This window comes from Rhipicephalus microplus, chromosome 3, assembly GCF_043290135.1.
Source record: "Rhipicephalus microplus isolate Deutch F79 chromosome 3, USDA_Rmic, whole genome shotgun sequence".
Taxonomy (NCBI): domain Eukaryota; kingdom Metazoa; phylum Arthropoda; class Arachnida; order Ixodida; family Ixodidae; genus Rhipicephalus; species Rhipicephalus microplus.
In genome coordinates this window covers 248,070,390-248,084,848 of record NC_134702.1, presented here as the reverse complement: position 1 = coordinate 248,084,848, position 14,459 = coordinate 248,070,390, and the positions used below count along the sequence as shown (strand labels likewise).

Sequence of the window (14,459 nt, the reverse complement as noted above, 5' to 3'; positions counted from 1 at the left end):
GTAATTTATGCTTTGGACGATTTTGTTGCTAAACCATGAATCATTTGTCCATCCATCTGTCCATCCGTCCATCCATCTGTCTGTCTCTCTGTTCGTCCATCCGCACCTGCTGAGTGAGTTATCAAAATAGGCGGTCACGTACCCCGAGCTCGGTGGGACAGACGCATGGCTTTAGGAACTTCACCCCTAATAGCTGATTAGCCGGCCACAAGTTCTCGGGTGCTAGCGGGCGATGACAAAAAATAGCGCTTTTCGTTCGTCGAGCTGGAGCACTTCAAGCTATTGGCTCAAAGTGCTCCAGCGAGTTTCGGCGTCTTCCAGTGGTCGTGCGAGAGCGCGGGCGTTGTGTTTCATTGGTCTAGGTGGTGCACTTTTCTGTTGCCCAAAACAGTCAAGAGCAGTTTTTGGTGCACTGCCACCACCGGCACAGATAAAGTGAGCACGGAAGAAGTCACTTGGCCTTTTCACATCACTTCTGGTTTTAAGCCCACGAAGGTGGTCTGCCTTCCCGCGCTGTGCGGGCGCGCAGCATGTCGGAACATGTGCGCAAAGCAGGCACGCTGAAAAAATTTGGCCATATTACGCCTGACATTACGCCCCCCCCCCCTCTTATCCCTGCTCTCGGAGAAGCGTGATTGTTTCATTCGGCAGAAGAGAGCATACTTCCCGTTTTGCGCCCATGGCTGCTTGTTCCCATCGATCCTGCTCGCGCAAGGGAAAGCGCTAAAAGACGACGAACACTGGCTGAGCGACGCACTAGACTGTACAGGCTGACCATCATGATTAACACGTGGCCTCGGGTTCAGCTACGTCACGATATTGTAAGACGCTCAGCCGGTGCTGATCTCAGAGGCTCCTCTATGACTATTCTAAAACAGAGTTCCTTCAGGCACTAAAAGCTTCAGAGTAAATCGAAACACTCTATGCCTCAAAAACTCATAACAAAAGGTTTCTGACACTTTTATTATATGGGTGCACTTCTGCACTGAGTGGAACGAGAGACAAATGAAAGAAGATGCCTCTTGTTTTAAAACACCACCCAACTTAGTCGACCATCCCTAACGCGATTACTGGCTCGGTCGGAACTAATAAAAAGCAGATAGCTGAAGGGTGTATTTGACTTTTTCGTACAGTTGGTTCGTTCATAAGGAGATGTTGCCAAGGCTCGGGAAGATCCTGAAATTGGAGGAAATCAGTCGATCCTGCATAGCACCAGAAGTCGCAAGATTCCTTCCATACGAGAACAACCAAGACAGGGGCCAACGTACGTGGGCTTCATGTATGTTGGTTCTCGCATACAGCTCCAACAAACGTTCTACTACATAAACACACCGCCTGCAAAAAAAAGGGGGGGGGGCTACAATTATCCGGTCGCCCCGTGTAAGAAGATTAATAACTTGTTAATGGTTGGCGTGAAGCGTCTCGGTGTTTATGGCTCACACTGCAACTTCGTTGAACCAGACGACTCCGACAACTAACAAGAAAGAGAGAAATGAAGAGAGAAAGGGGCTGGTGCGGGGGGACTTGGCGGCCGTGCAGAGATCAGAAAACAGAGACGAACAAAACATTCTCAACTACCTAACCTTGTTGTAATTGTGTAAAATAAACTCCTCGTAGCCTTTAGAAACCTCTACCTCATCGCATTATAGACAACGGCCCTATTTCTATATAACAGAGCTTACCTTGGAAAGCTCGCGCAGAGCGACGGCCCGCCGGCACTTCTGCATAAGCCAGATGAAAAGATTCCTAGAACGAAGACGATATGGAAGTGAACTTATCAAATATGCTCCAATGAACTCTTTGCACACTCGCGAAAAAACTAGGAGTAGTTCAATGCGTCGTATAGTTAGACATACAACTTTTATTAATTTTTGCTGTATCTTCAATGCGAATTTCCATGCGCATGTTGACTTCACATCACTGCGTGACCTGAAAACACGGAAAAAAGCCTCAACGTCATACGCGGAGATTATTATTATTATTATTATTATTATCATTATTATTATTAATATTATTATTATTTTGTTTTGGTAGCTAATATTTTTCCTCGATTTGGTGTTGGAAAAACTGGTGTACGCAGGTGTGGGTTGCAGAGGAGCAAAATTGGATACCGATGTACACATTGACTGAACACCTGATGCCTACTCCTCGGGTTCCGGAGAACTCTGTCGGCTTCCGCGTTTGTGTGGGCTTTGTTTTTCTCACATCATACTCGGCGTGCACCTTTGAATGCGGTACGCAGCGATGACGTCATACACCTTTTTTCTGTTCACAACTGTGTTAAATATGGCGAGCTTTCAAGAGAACGGCAATATTGTTTCAATTTACTGCAGTTATCACGGTAACAAAGCAAACTGAGAAGTAAAGGGTGACCGTGCACGCTTGGGCCGGGAAAGAGTTATAGAATAAAGCATGCGACGGCTAGAGGTAGTTTCTATTAGCTTTGTGTGGGGTCCTCTTGATGAATGCGGGTAGGTCCCCTCCTGTGAGAAAAAATACAAATGCCTGAAAAGGGCAAGCCAGCTTCTTGGGGCGTGTCACGCTGGGTGATGTTAGATATAGCTAATCAAGCTGTTTTTTTTATACGTAGCCGTACATATTTTGGGAGCACTGGCAGTGATCGAGCTGCTCGAAGATGAAAATGACTACAATCGCACGCACGGTCACGTTTGTCCGGCTCGTGTTTACAGCTGCCGAGTCTTCCAGGAATAAAGATCAGATTATGAACGTTAATATGAATAAATGTGGGCAAATGATTAAATCAATAACAATGAGGAATAAAGAATAATTATACAAAAACATGTCTACTTGCGATTGATTCCAGAAAGGGCCTACTATTTTTCATTTCATGCTTGATCAGCGACGCAGCGGCGACACACACGCGCTTTCTATTACTTGTGGCTTTTCCGAAATAAAGCCCACTCATGCCGTGTGCTTGCCATGTGCACTGTACTTCTTCTACCCTCTGACTTCCTTTACTTTCTTCTTTGGGCAAAAGATATGTATCGTAACTTAATTTTAGTGCACACTGACACTTGGACAAAGAAAAGAAGGGAATAACACCAGCGCTAAAAATAGGTTACGATGCACTCATACCAACTAGCTCGTCTTTCACTATTACAAAAAATATCTCCCTTGCTCAAGCCACCAGCCCACCGAACAAAAAGATCTACAGAATAAAAAGTACTTCCTCGGTATCTATGCGTTCTCTTTGAGAGATTCTCACCAGTGGCAGGCCCAAACTCCTGGAACGCTGAACTTGAAACATAGTCATGTTCGGAAGTACTTTCATATAGTCGAGCTCGAGTGTATGTCTTGGTAATATTACATGATGTAATCGTGAACGTATCAGCTGATCATACTGATAGTGAAAAAAAGAAGTTTCCAATGCCAGTTGAGCACATCTTGCAAATGACGACGACACCTTACGGCCGTCAGGGCTCGAACTTGACCATGTAACTTGCGCCATGCTATTCTCCGCTTTAAGTAAGTGCAATGGAGGAATAGTTTTTTTTTTCGATGAGGCTGTTGTTCTTTCAAAGCGACATTATTTGCTGTAGTGCCGATTTAGAACACAGATTGTGCTAGCTTACTCTCTCGTCAACCCAGCTCTGCTTATTCATCGCAGTGATGAGCCTAACATTTTCTGCGAGGCAGAAACTATGCGAGAATATTGATCCACCTTAAACCGTCAAAGCCAGGTTGCACTCGCAAGTTAAAACGCCAGTCGTACGTACGTCTGAATGCTAAGGCTTTCTGTTAGTAAAATATCGTATAGCGAGGGCCCCCGAAGAGCTTTTGTAGCAGGCTACAGCGCTCTATTGTGTATGTGATTGTGCAACCTTACATTCTGGACAAGCCAAATTCACTTTTTACAGCTTTGTAGTATTAATGTTAATAATAATAGTAGTTATATTGTTTTATTTGAGCTTGTTGCATCACAAAATGTTACATGTCAAGGGATGATACGGCTAAAGGCAGAATAACTGCCTTATAATGGCCCTACCACCTAAGCACTGCTAAACAGAGTTTCGAACATATATAAACTTACAACACAGGAAAGCGAAAGCACTAAGAGAAAATAAAAATGACACAATCATACCAGGAACAGTTCGTGATACACATAAAATATTTAAACAAATGCACTATTTTTTTATAAAGATGTCGTACGCCACATAACGCTTGAGGCCCTGCTCATGAGGGCACACAGGAAAAGAAGTAAGATATAACGACACGCTTAAACGCAGATCTTCAGATGGCTTCATTCACATAATTCAAAACATGTATATGTTCTTATAAAAAAGATATCAGGTATTGAGGCTGATTATTTCCGTTTTTATTTCTATGATGTGAAAGTTCAAAGCGGCTGTATCTTAAACTACATTGCTCACGTGTGGCCGAATTCATGTTTGCAAACGCGTATTGATCTTTTCGCATTTCTCTGTGTATGTATGTAGCAAGTCTTACGGTATATAGCGGATCAATTTTTAAGATCACGCTTTTTAGGAAGAATGGTGCTGTGCGGTCAAGCCATCTGAGGTTTTCCATGTGTCAGACAGCTTGCTTTTGAAGGAATGTGATCCTACCTAAGTTGGTTTTGCTTGTGGTGCCTCTGATTAGTAAGCAGTCATATAGCTGCGGATGCTTTATAGAATAATAGAGCTGACCTTTTAGCCAAGTCGCAACCATATGCCGTATTTTAGGAAACATTTCATTAGATCTAGAAATGCTAGTATGTAATTTGTTTACATGATGAGTCCAATTTAAATGTTGTTCGATTGATACTCCCAGAAATTTAAATGCCGATAGCCGGTCAATAACAAAAGCATCAAAAGAAAGAGAATTGTCCATGTCATCAGGTTTTTTGAGACATAATTAGCTAAAGTTGATAGAGAGATAACCGAATCAACAGTTCACGCAACCAATGGTTCGCCGCTGTTTCCAATTGAACTAAATATTGACCAGAGAAAAATAAACTAGTATCGTCAGCGTGGAGGACCATCTTAGGTGTACGTATTATATTGACGATATCGTTCATATGAATGATACAATATAGAGGACCCATAATGGACCCCTAACGTACTCCACACTTTGTTGCCTTCAACTCTGAGATTACAGTGTTATGGCTTACAAATTGAATTTCGTCTGAAAAATAACTACTAAAAAGATTTAGGGCAAAAGCTTTGATTCTGTAAAAACTTAGTTTTTGAAATAAAATGAGATCTTTTATTGATTGAAAAGCTTTTTTTCTTGAAATCAACAAAAATTCAAACAGCGTATATTTTACATTTGAAATTATCCTATATTTGTTCGTTAACAGTGAGGAGTTCCTCTTCGGTCGACTTATTCTTTCGAAAACCATACTGATAGTCGATAAGGACCTGCATTTTATAAAGAAATTAAGTCAACTTGGTCTTTAAAATTAGTTTTTATACTTTTGAAAAACGGCCGGGGTAGCACAAATATTGGTCCATAATTATTTAGCTCATTGAGGGATCCACATTTGTGCAGAAGCACTACTTGGGCTATTTTCATATTACCAGGAAAAATCCCCGTCACCAGTGCGCCATTGCATATATGACAAAGAGGAGCCCATAATAAATCAGCAACATGAATGATCGGTTTTGCTTTGATCTCATCAAGTCCGGCTGCGCTACCTGGCTTCAGAGATTTGAATAAATTAAAGATTTTCTGGTCAGCACACGGGAAAAAAACCTAGAGTGGGTACTTTCAGCTGACGTATATTCATACAGATCCTTTCTAGAGTTTTTTTGTGCGACTGTCATCTACAATGCCCGCATGCAAAAAAATGATCCTTCAATTTGTTTACTATTTAAATAATAATATATTCTACATTATCAAAAGTAGGCGCGCTAGGGATTACACTGCCTGAGCAATCATTGATACTCTGGATCGCAGCCCATAGTTTTGTAGGGTGAGCTGAAATTGAAGCAAACATATTTTTGTAGTATTTAGTGTGAGCTTTGCGAAGATTCGAGTTCAGCTTGTTCGTTATTCTTTTATATTCCAGCAATATTATTTCATCTTTTACGAAAGAAAAGTATGAAATAAATTATATATTTGAATTCTATGAATTAACTAATGGGTTCTCTAGATTTTCTATGGCTTTCTAGATTTTCGGTCAACCTTAACTCAATGTAGTGAAAATGCAGTGTCATATGAATATTTCACTGTTTTGCAAAAATAAATGTTTAGAATAAATTTGGATGTGCCTAAATGTATACATTTGCCCTTATATATTCTCGATGATGAGACGAAAAGCACCCTGTGCCTCAATTTTCAAATTTCTTCTATTGATAGGAACATCATGTGCACAATTGTTTCCTTTTAGGTGTGGTACGAAAAAACAATTCGCAGATGATCATTGGTGTCAAAAGTAAGAATTCCTTAAAACACATCCGCGATATCGTCGTGTGTAATACAAAAATTATTATGATTTCTGTGTTTGCCGTAATTATGGTGGGTGAATCAATGGTGTTAGCGCAATGAAATGACTTTATGAGATCAATGAAATATTGCATTCGAGAATTGGCTAGTAATAAATTTATGTTAATATCACCAATCAGAAAAACGGAGAGACCTGTCATGGTAACTTATTGAAGAATCTTGCTTAAAAACAAATTAAAATAATGAAAAGCACCATTTTGTCTTAAAGCATGCATTTGTTTAGGCGAGTAGTGCCCATTTCGTTTGAAAAATTGCTTTAAAGGACACCAACAGTTGGGAGCATGTTTGCTTTTATGTTTTTTTCACTGCGTTTGCCCTGAAGGTAATGGGCATCTCATGAGATAGCTGTATAATAGTGAGACGAAAATAGAGTGCAATCAGAGTGGCAAGAAAGAAAGAGAGAAGAAAGATTCGTTAGCGGCAGCAATCCAGGCATTCTGGCAGGAAATCTTCAAAGTAACATTTTTTTTCTCATAACGAGGCAAGTAGAACGCTCACTTTGCGAGGATGGACAGAAAGAACACAATCTGTCTTGTTAAAGTGCGCGTTGTTCATTCCATGCTACATTCAACCAACTATAGACTGCGCCCCGCCGCGGTGGTCTAGTGGCTTAAGTACTCGGCTGCCGACCCGCAGGTCGCGGGTTCAAATCCCGGCTGCGGCGGCTGCATTTACGATGGAGGCAGAAATGTTGTAGGCCCGTGTGCTCAGATTTGGGTGCACGTTAAAGAACCCAGGTGGTCAAAATTTCCGGTGCCCTCCACTACAGCGCGTGTGCTCAGATTTGGGTGCACGTTAAAGAACCCCAGGTGGTCTAAATTTCCGGAGCCCTCCACTACGGCGTCTCTCATAATCATATAGTGGTTTTGGGACGTTAAACCCCACATATCAATCAATCAATCAATCAAATCAGTTCACTACAGCGTCTCTCACAATCATAAGGTGGGTTTGATACGGTAAACCCAATATATCAATCAATCAAATTAATTATAGACTGCGATTGCTTATCTCACATAAAAAGTTTCTTGCCTTTTCAAAGTGTTGAACTTGATGTCAAGCTTGCAAACTGCATCTTCTATGGACAAGGGCTCTTTTGCATACGTGTCAACGGTACCTGTCATTGCCTGTGGGATAACAAAAAGGCAAAAAATAGTATAAAAACTTCACACATACTCTCTTCGCCAGCACTTGAGAGAGAGAAAAAAATGCTTAATCGACTAAATAATTCGCTGCTCTGCTCAATCTGTACTTACAGAATTTTTGGCATCACAAAAGTCACATTTGTAGTTTGCTTAGCATGCGGTGACAATGCTCCCAAGATATCACAGCCTGGAAACATGCTTAAATTATTTAGTCTAATTAAACAGTGTTTATCATTCAGTTTTCTCTGGCTAGCCTTATTGTATCGAACATGGTCAGGATGAGCCAACACTACGGCATGCAGTGTACATCGCGTAGATAAATCTACGAGAGTTCACTCATTGTTGCTGAAGCGTACCCCGTGCGTATAGCAGCTTATGTGAAATCTGCTGCAAGACGTCGAATGTTGGCGCCTGCCTGTGTTGTCGAATATTGTTTTTTACTTAAAATACTGTAGCACTATGTTAAACGGTGACCACACCGAGTGGTACACCATAAGACGGGTGGTGACTGCAAGTATGTTTGTTGAAACAGCACGCACTGAATTTCGTTGCATTAAGTCTATCAACGCATGCACATTTACAACGAGAAGTGTAGACAGGGGTGGAATTTGTGCAAGCTATCACATTTGGTTCATCCCCTTCAATTCACTGCCGGGCAAGCATACAGATGCGCTTTTGACGCACGTTTCGCCTTCTGTGTGATGAAACTCCCTTAATGGTGAAGCCGAAAGTGCTCTTTATTATGCGGGAAAAAAAGAGATACAGCCAACTTATTGTTAGGTACCACGTTACAAATTCGAGGCTTGTCACCACAAGTCATTTTATTTAGAGCAATTTTTCCAAATATACTTTAAATTCGCGTCCATGCAATCAAAAAGCGAGATGGCCTTCCAAAGACAACTAACAACGTGCTTGCACCCTTAACATACCTGGCTCTCATATGGACTGACTTTGTGATATGCCTACAGGGTCTTAAACATTGCCAGCATAAATATTTACAACACGAGAGCCTCTGCTTAACTAATTTTAAATAAAGAAAACAAGCATCACAATATATCTTTCTTACTGAAACATGGCACCAAGTGTGCATTCCTGATAAGAACCCACAAACGCATGTTAACCTCCCTAAATTGGTGCAGCCTTTTTTTTTCAAAAAAAGTCGAAGCCATATCCACAGAGTAACTGATGTTATATGAGCTTGCTCGTAGGTGCAGGGGGTGTTTTTTTTGGCGAGACCATTTATGTATTCAGGCTTGCTAACGAGCCGGCGCATGATGTATACATTGAAGACAGCGTTGTCGGGCGACCAGCACCAGTACGTCCCGCGACCAGCACCACACAAAGTTGGCCACGTTTTCCGGCAGGTTTAACACCTGCCCCTTTATGCCATACTGGCTGCTGTCGTGAGTTTAATACCTAGCGCTCATAAATGAGAGGCGTGGAGCTATGAGGCGCTTTTCAACGAAGTTTAGAGCAGACATGTGAGGTAGCTTGGGATAATATCGGTACTCCTACGTATACAACACTCATTGTAAAATCTTGTCACGTAGTTCTGTGCCTATGAAGCGACGAGAATAAAACAAGCGTAGCCGTGGGGAGGCGAGCACTTGGGTCATGAAAAAGTGGCGCCTTGGATAGCGGTATACTATTTAGAGAGCATTGTTAGGGCCACCGAACGGGAGGACTGGAGCTACTACCGGAGAAATGTACACAGGCGACACCGGTGTAGACGCCAGACGTCGCCACCGCCGGACAAGGCGCGAGCAAAAGAAAGTTGCCGATCAAGCTCTTAAAAATACCACTTACACATTGTTCCAAACCAGAAACCTTATTTCAAAGGGCCCTGAAACACGTTTTCAAGTAACCAAATAATATATACACTGAAAGAGTTCATTTCTTCACAAATTCACTGCCGCAAACAATTATTCTTGTAATGACCGAACGCGCCAATTAGATATAAGGGTTGTATAATATACAAATGATTTTCGAGCTTCTTCAGTCAATTGCCGAGAGAAAAGAAAGCAACTTTCCATTGTCTTTAGTTTATTTTGAATTTCAGACCACATGCTGAGCTATACTATTTGGCTCGCATGTTCTCGAGACCCTCTACTACGATAGGCAGCGCTTTGTGATCATGCTCAAAAAATGTTGCAGAGCCCATTTAAAAATTAGGCGACCCTAAAGCTTCGCCTTTAGAAGTTGAACGCGATAGTGACATTTTCTTCCTAGTGCGTTTTCTAACATTTGGTCCGTGAAACCTTTTTCAGTTTCCTGTGCACCTGCTACGCCGCCTTAGGAGAATAGGCGCAGTGGCGTGTGTGCCTTTTGTAGTGAGTAGCGGCTTTCAAAAAGGGCGCCATGATCATGATAACATAATGTGACGCACCTTGACAACGAACACTTGTACCGCACCTTATTTCTGCAATGCTTGATGTTCCATTGCAAAACATCTATACATAACGTGTGTGTTTGTTAAGCATGAAATCGATTTCGCTCTATTTAAAAACAGAGGAAGTTCTTTTCACTGTTTTGACAAGCAGAAGCACGGCCGTTTGGTAGACCATCCGCTTTCTATGCAAACGACCCGTGCTCTATCCCCACTATTCACAGTGCAGTAAAATTAGACGGGCCCGGGTTCAAGCTATACTGCTTTGGATGCCTAAGATGGACGCGCAGAGATGCATACGACGCGAGTGGTGGGCCGAATACGTAGATGGATGAATTCGTCATATATTACCACGCAAACTATAAGGCGCTTGCAGCACAATATAGTTCCTTACTTGCACACTCCGATTACACAAAACTTGATGGAACCACGAAAATATATTAGTATAACAGGAATCGCCCTTACTGGATGATGAACAGGAGCGTAGAATTCTATGATAAAACCATGCATAGCTGCTCCATCCAAGCAACAGTTCCGTTGACGAGATTTCCTTTGAATAAAGATCCTGTGTACTATTGCCGAGAGCTGTGCCGCATTGCTTGTTACGTAGGAAGCAACTTTCAACTTTATGAAGCCACATCGTATATTGACAAGGTTTTAACAATGTCATCTTGTTTTCCGAAGTGGATCTGCTGAGTTGAATTTGGGCAGAATGGCCCGTAATAGTCTCATTCAACGAAAGCACTCCGCTTGAGTTACTTGCATCTTTTTGATTTCATACAATGTGCCAGTTCTGCCACTGGATTTACTTCAAACTTCCTTCGGAAGCAGGGTGTCCCGCAAAAACAGATGCTTTAAGGGACGTCTTTTTGCACAATGGTATTATGCCCTAAACGAAAGAAACCACCCATGCGTGCACGATAGCCACACTTCAATTATTGTCACAATTGAACTTAGATGTCAGATTTCTTCAAAGTTATTGTATGCTCTGCGATTGCCTTCACCCCGCGTTACTTTTTTTTGATGCGTTATTGTGAATGGGCATGCGCAAGGGGGTGGCAACAAAAAACAGGCGTGCAGCCCCCTTCCCCTTTTCCTATTTATTTAAAGTGGGAGTCCATTCTGCCCCGCACCTTCACTTCCTTGAACAGTTCACACCACTTTAATCACCAGGGTTATGAGTAGGAACGTCTTTTTTTTCTTTACACAATAACAGTGGCCAACAACTTCTGTGAAGAATTCAAACAACTGTTCATTTCTTATATGCTGCGAACCAACGGCACTCACGTCATCGCTTCTATTTCAGTTTTGCATTCACTGTACAACTCATCTTCCATCGCACTAAATACGCCACCAAATTGGGGTGCTGCGATAAAACTTGCCCATTTTCGATGACCTTGTGCCATGCGCCCATAACATGAGCTGTCTGTGCAAATCCAATCTTCTCGTGCATCTCCTTTATCTAGCGATGCTATTGATGGGGTCAGCCGCATTGCAGCCTGAAAAGGGGCTCGGCAGTGAGGGCTTCATCTTTGCGAGTTCACTAACAAAATACAAAAATGAGCACTCCCCTTACTAAACTAGGGGCTCGCATTCCACCTCCTTTCATCAATTGGGACAAATGAGTGTAACCTCGGTGAGCACACATTCACGGTATATATCCTGCGAAGGGGTTTTTCCGCAAGTGAAAATTAAAAAGTTATGACCATGCCCCTATTTTCGAAGTCACTTCTGGCCACCACCCCCCCTCCCTAAAAGAGTGGCTGGATTCACCCCTGTGACTACCGTAATTATGCTAATTGGGGTGTGATGTAGAATGGCCTGAGCTTCTTGGCAGACGAGTTTGCTCCGAGCTTGCCCCGCCGCGGTGGTCTAGTGGCTAAGGTACTCGGCTGCTGACTCGCACGTCGCGGGTTCAAATCCCGGCAGCGGCGGCTGCATTTCCGATGGAGGCGGAAATGTTGCAGACCCGTGTGCTCAGAACAGGGTGCACGTTAAAGAACCCCAGGTGGTCGAAATTTCCGGAGCCCTCCACTACGGCGTCTCTAATAGTCATATGGTGCTTTTGGGACGTTGAACCCCACATATAAATCAATCAATTGCTCCGAGCTTGCTTTGCAGTGGCCGTGGCATGAAGACAGTGCAGAGCGCGTGACAGCAGCTTAGATAAAAGTGGCTAAAGGAACGCGCGTGGCCTTTGAAACGCATGTAGGACATTGGTGCCGGTTATCAAGAAAACACCGCGTGAGAACACGTCAGCGCCGTCACTAAGTCACCATTTTAACACTGCAGTGACGTCAGGTTGATTGTTGTGCTGTATTGCATGCGAAGCATTTCTTAGCGAACTTCAGTGACTTTGAGCATATCTATCTATCTATTGAGAGGACACGCGAACAGCATCACATCAAGTTTTCCTAATCTACTGCTCAACATGCAGGAACGACCATTACTCCTACTGTCGTGGTCAGTGGTTGCCTTTGCCAGCCCGATATCCACCCCTGCTGCGCCGATGGTGCCGATAGTGCTCTCGTCCGTGATCGACTCCAGGCATGTGCACTTGCCGGCTAAGCTTCCTTCGGCTGTGGAATACGAACTACCAACCGCATCAACCCTGACATCACGCCCAGAGAAGAACTTAAGCTGCTGCTTTCACCGACCTTCCTTCAGTGGACACGGGAACAGCGTCACATCAAGTTTTCCTAATCTACTGTTCACCGTGCAAGTATGAAGCATTACCGCTATTTGCTAGGAAATCAGATGACGCCTTTCTGCTAGTGTTCCCATGTGCACAAAGGTTATGTGAAATTGTAATAGACTGTTTTTCAGTGGCATTGCTTTTGTTACTCTCTAGTGACATCGAAACAAATCTGGGACCAAGTACGCGCTCAGAAAATCTATTAGATATCGAATCTTTACCTGAAAACCCAACCGAGCAAATGCCTGTTCTTTTTAAATAATCAAGGATATTCATACAAGGTCATTACAAAGTGCAAAAGTTCTGAACAAATTAGCAGCTGATATTAGTCAATTAAATGTGGCCAGAAGAACATAGAGGCAAAGATTATCACCATACAAAAGCGCCTCAATGACCTCGAGCAAAAATCTGAAGTCCTCGAGAAAGTTAATGAAGAGCTATCTGAATTTCATGCTTCGGTCAACAAATTTGAAGCACGCAATTTTTCACTCCAGTCACGACTCGATGACTTGGAAGATCGCTCACGGCAAAACAATGTTCTCTTCTAAGGTTTTCCCGATTCAAAAAAAACATGGCAGGATACAGAAGCCAAACTAGTCTCTGAAATAAAGTCAGTTTTAAGTACCTTCATAGGCAGCACGATTGAGAGGGCACACAGGCTAGGTTCCTTTTCTCCTACCAAGTGCCGCCAGATCATTGTCAAGCTTACTGACTTCAAACCTAAAGAGCAACTTTTCTCGCTCCGAGGCCAATTAAAGCAAAGAAACATTGGTGTATCGGAAGATTTTTCAGCAATCACACACCTCACCCGCAAAAAGCTAACCGAATTTCGTAACAATCAGCCTAATCCTGCATTCTTTAAACTTCCCTACAATAAGATGCTAGAACGGCAAGTGTTATATCTACAATACTAACCTTGGAATCGTCGAAGAATCCCAATCACAAGTTTCTTATGCAGGACACGCTCGACATCAAAATACAAACAGTTCACAATAGGGAAACAAGAGGGGAGATGATCTATTACCTGCCTCTACAGCTAAGCTATCCTTTCTTTATTCAAACACAAGAAGCATTGCTAATCTGACTCCTTATCATCCGCGACAGATTCGTGCGGCGCTCATGTGATTTCACTTCCTGAAACGTGGCTTTCTCCAAATACGCGTGACAATGAATTGTTTGACAATGCGCAAAACTTTACCATTTATCGCTGTGATAGCACGGTGCGCCGAGAGGGGGGGGGGGGAGGCGTGCTCTTAGCTATATCAAAATATTTTCTATCGTCATGCATACAGATTAATCACGACATTGAATTAGTATGGGTTCTGCTAACAATTCGTCGCTTAAAAATTATCCTAGGGGTATGCTATCGGTCGCCTTCATCTTCGGAAACGTTCATAATTGAACTCCACGATTCCATGCGGCGGCTGCCTTTCCGATGGAGGCGAAAATGTTCTAGGCCCATGTGCTCAGATTTGGGTGCAAAAAAAAAACCACAGGTGGTCGAAATGTCCGTAGCCCTCCACTACGGCATCTTTCATAATATTATGGTGGTTTTGGGACGTTAAACCCCACATATTTATCTATCCACGATTCTATAAACATGTTCGCTTCGCGCTTTTCTTTCACGCCTCTGTTTTTACTAGGCGATTTTAACCTGCCCAACTTAAATTAGAACACTGATCCACCAAGCTTATCACCTTTTTTAGCACAGGCCGAGGATTTCGTAGATTTGTGTTCTCTTTTTGGCCTGTGTCAACTGGTGACCCAA

At 42.8% G+C, this 14,459-nt stretch overlaps 1 protein-coding gene across 3 annotated transcripts in view; it reads right to left on the bottom strand.

Moving 5' to 3' along the window:
* The window catches only part of LOC119161150 (rifampicin phosphotransferase), a 586,004-nt gene that overhangs the window by 106,771 nt on the left and 464,774 nt on the right, over positions 1-14,459 (bottom strand). For all 3 annotated transcript variants that reach the window (XM_075890885.1, XM_037413539.2, XM_075890884.1), the window contains 2 exons: positions 7,498-7,592; positions 1,683-1,746 (listed from right to left, as the gene is read on the bottom strand). In XM_075890885.1, the coding sequence (XP_075747000.1) occupies positions 1,683-1,746; positions 7,498-7,592 (159 nt within the window). The remainder of the gene's footprint in view (positions 1-1,682; positions 1,747-7,497; positions 7,593-14,459) is intronic.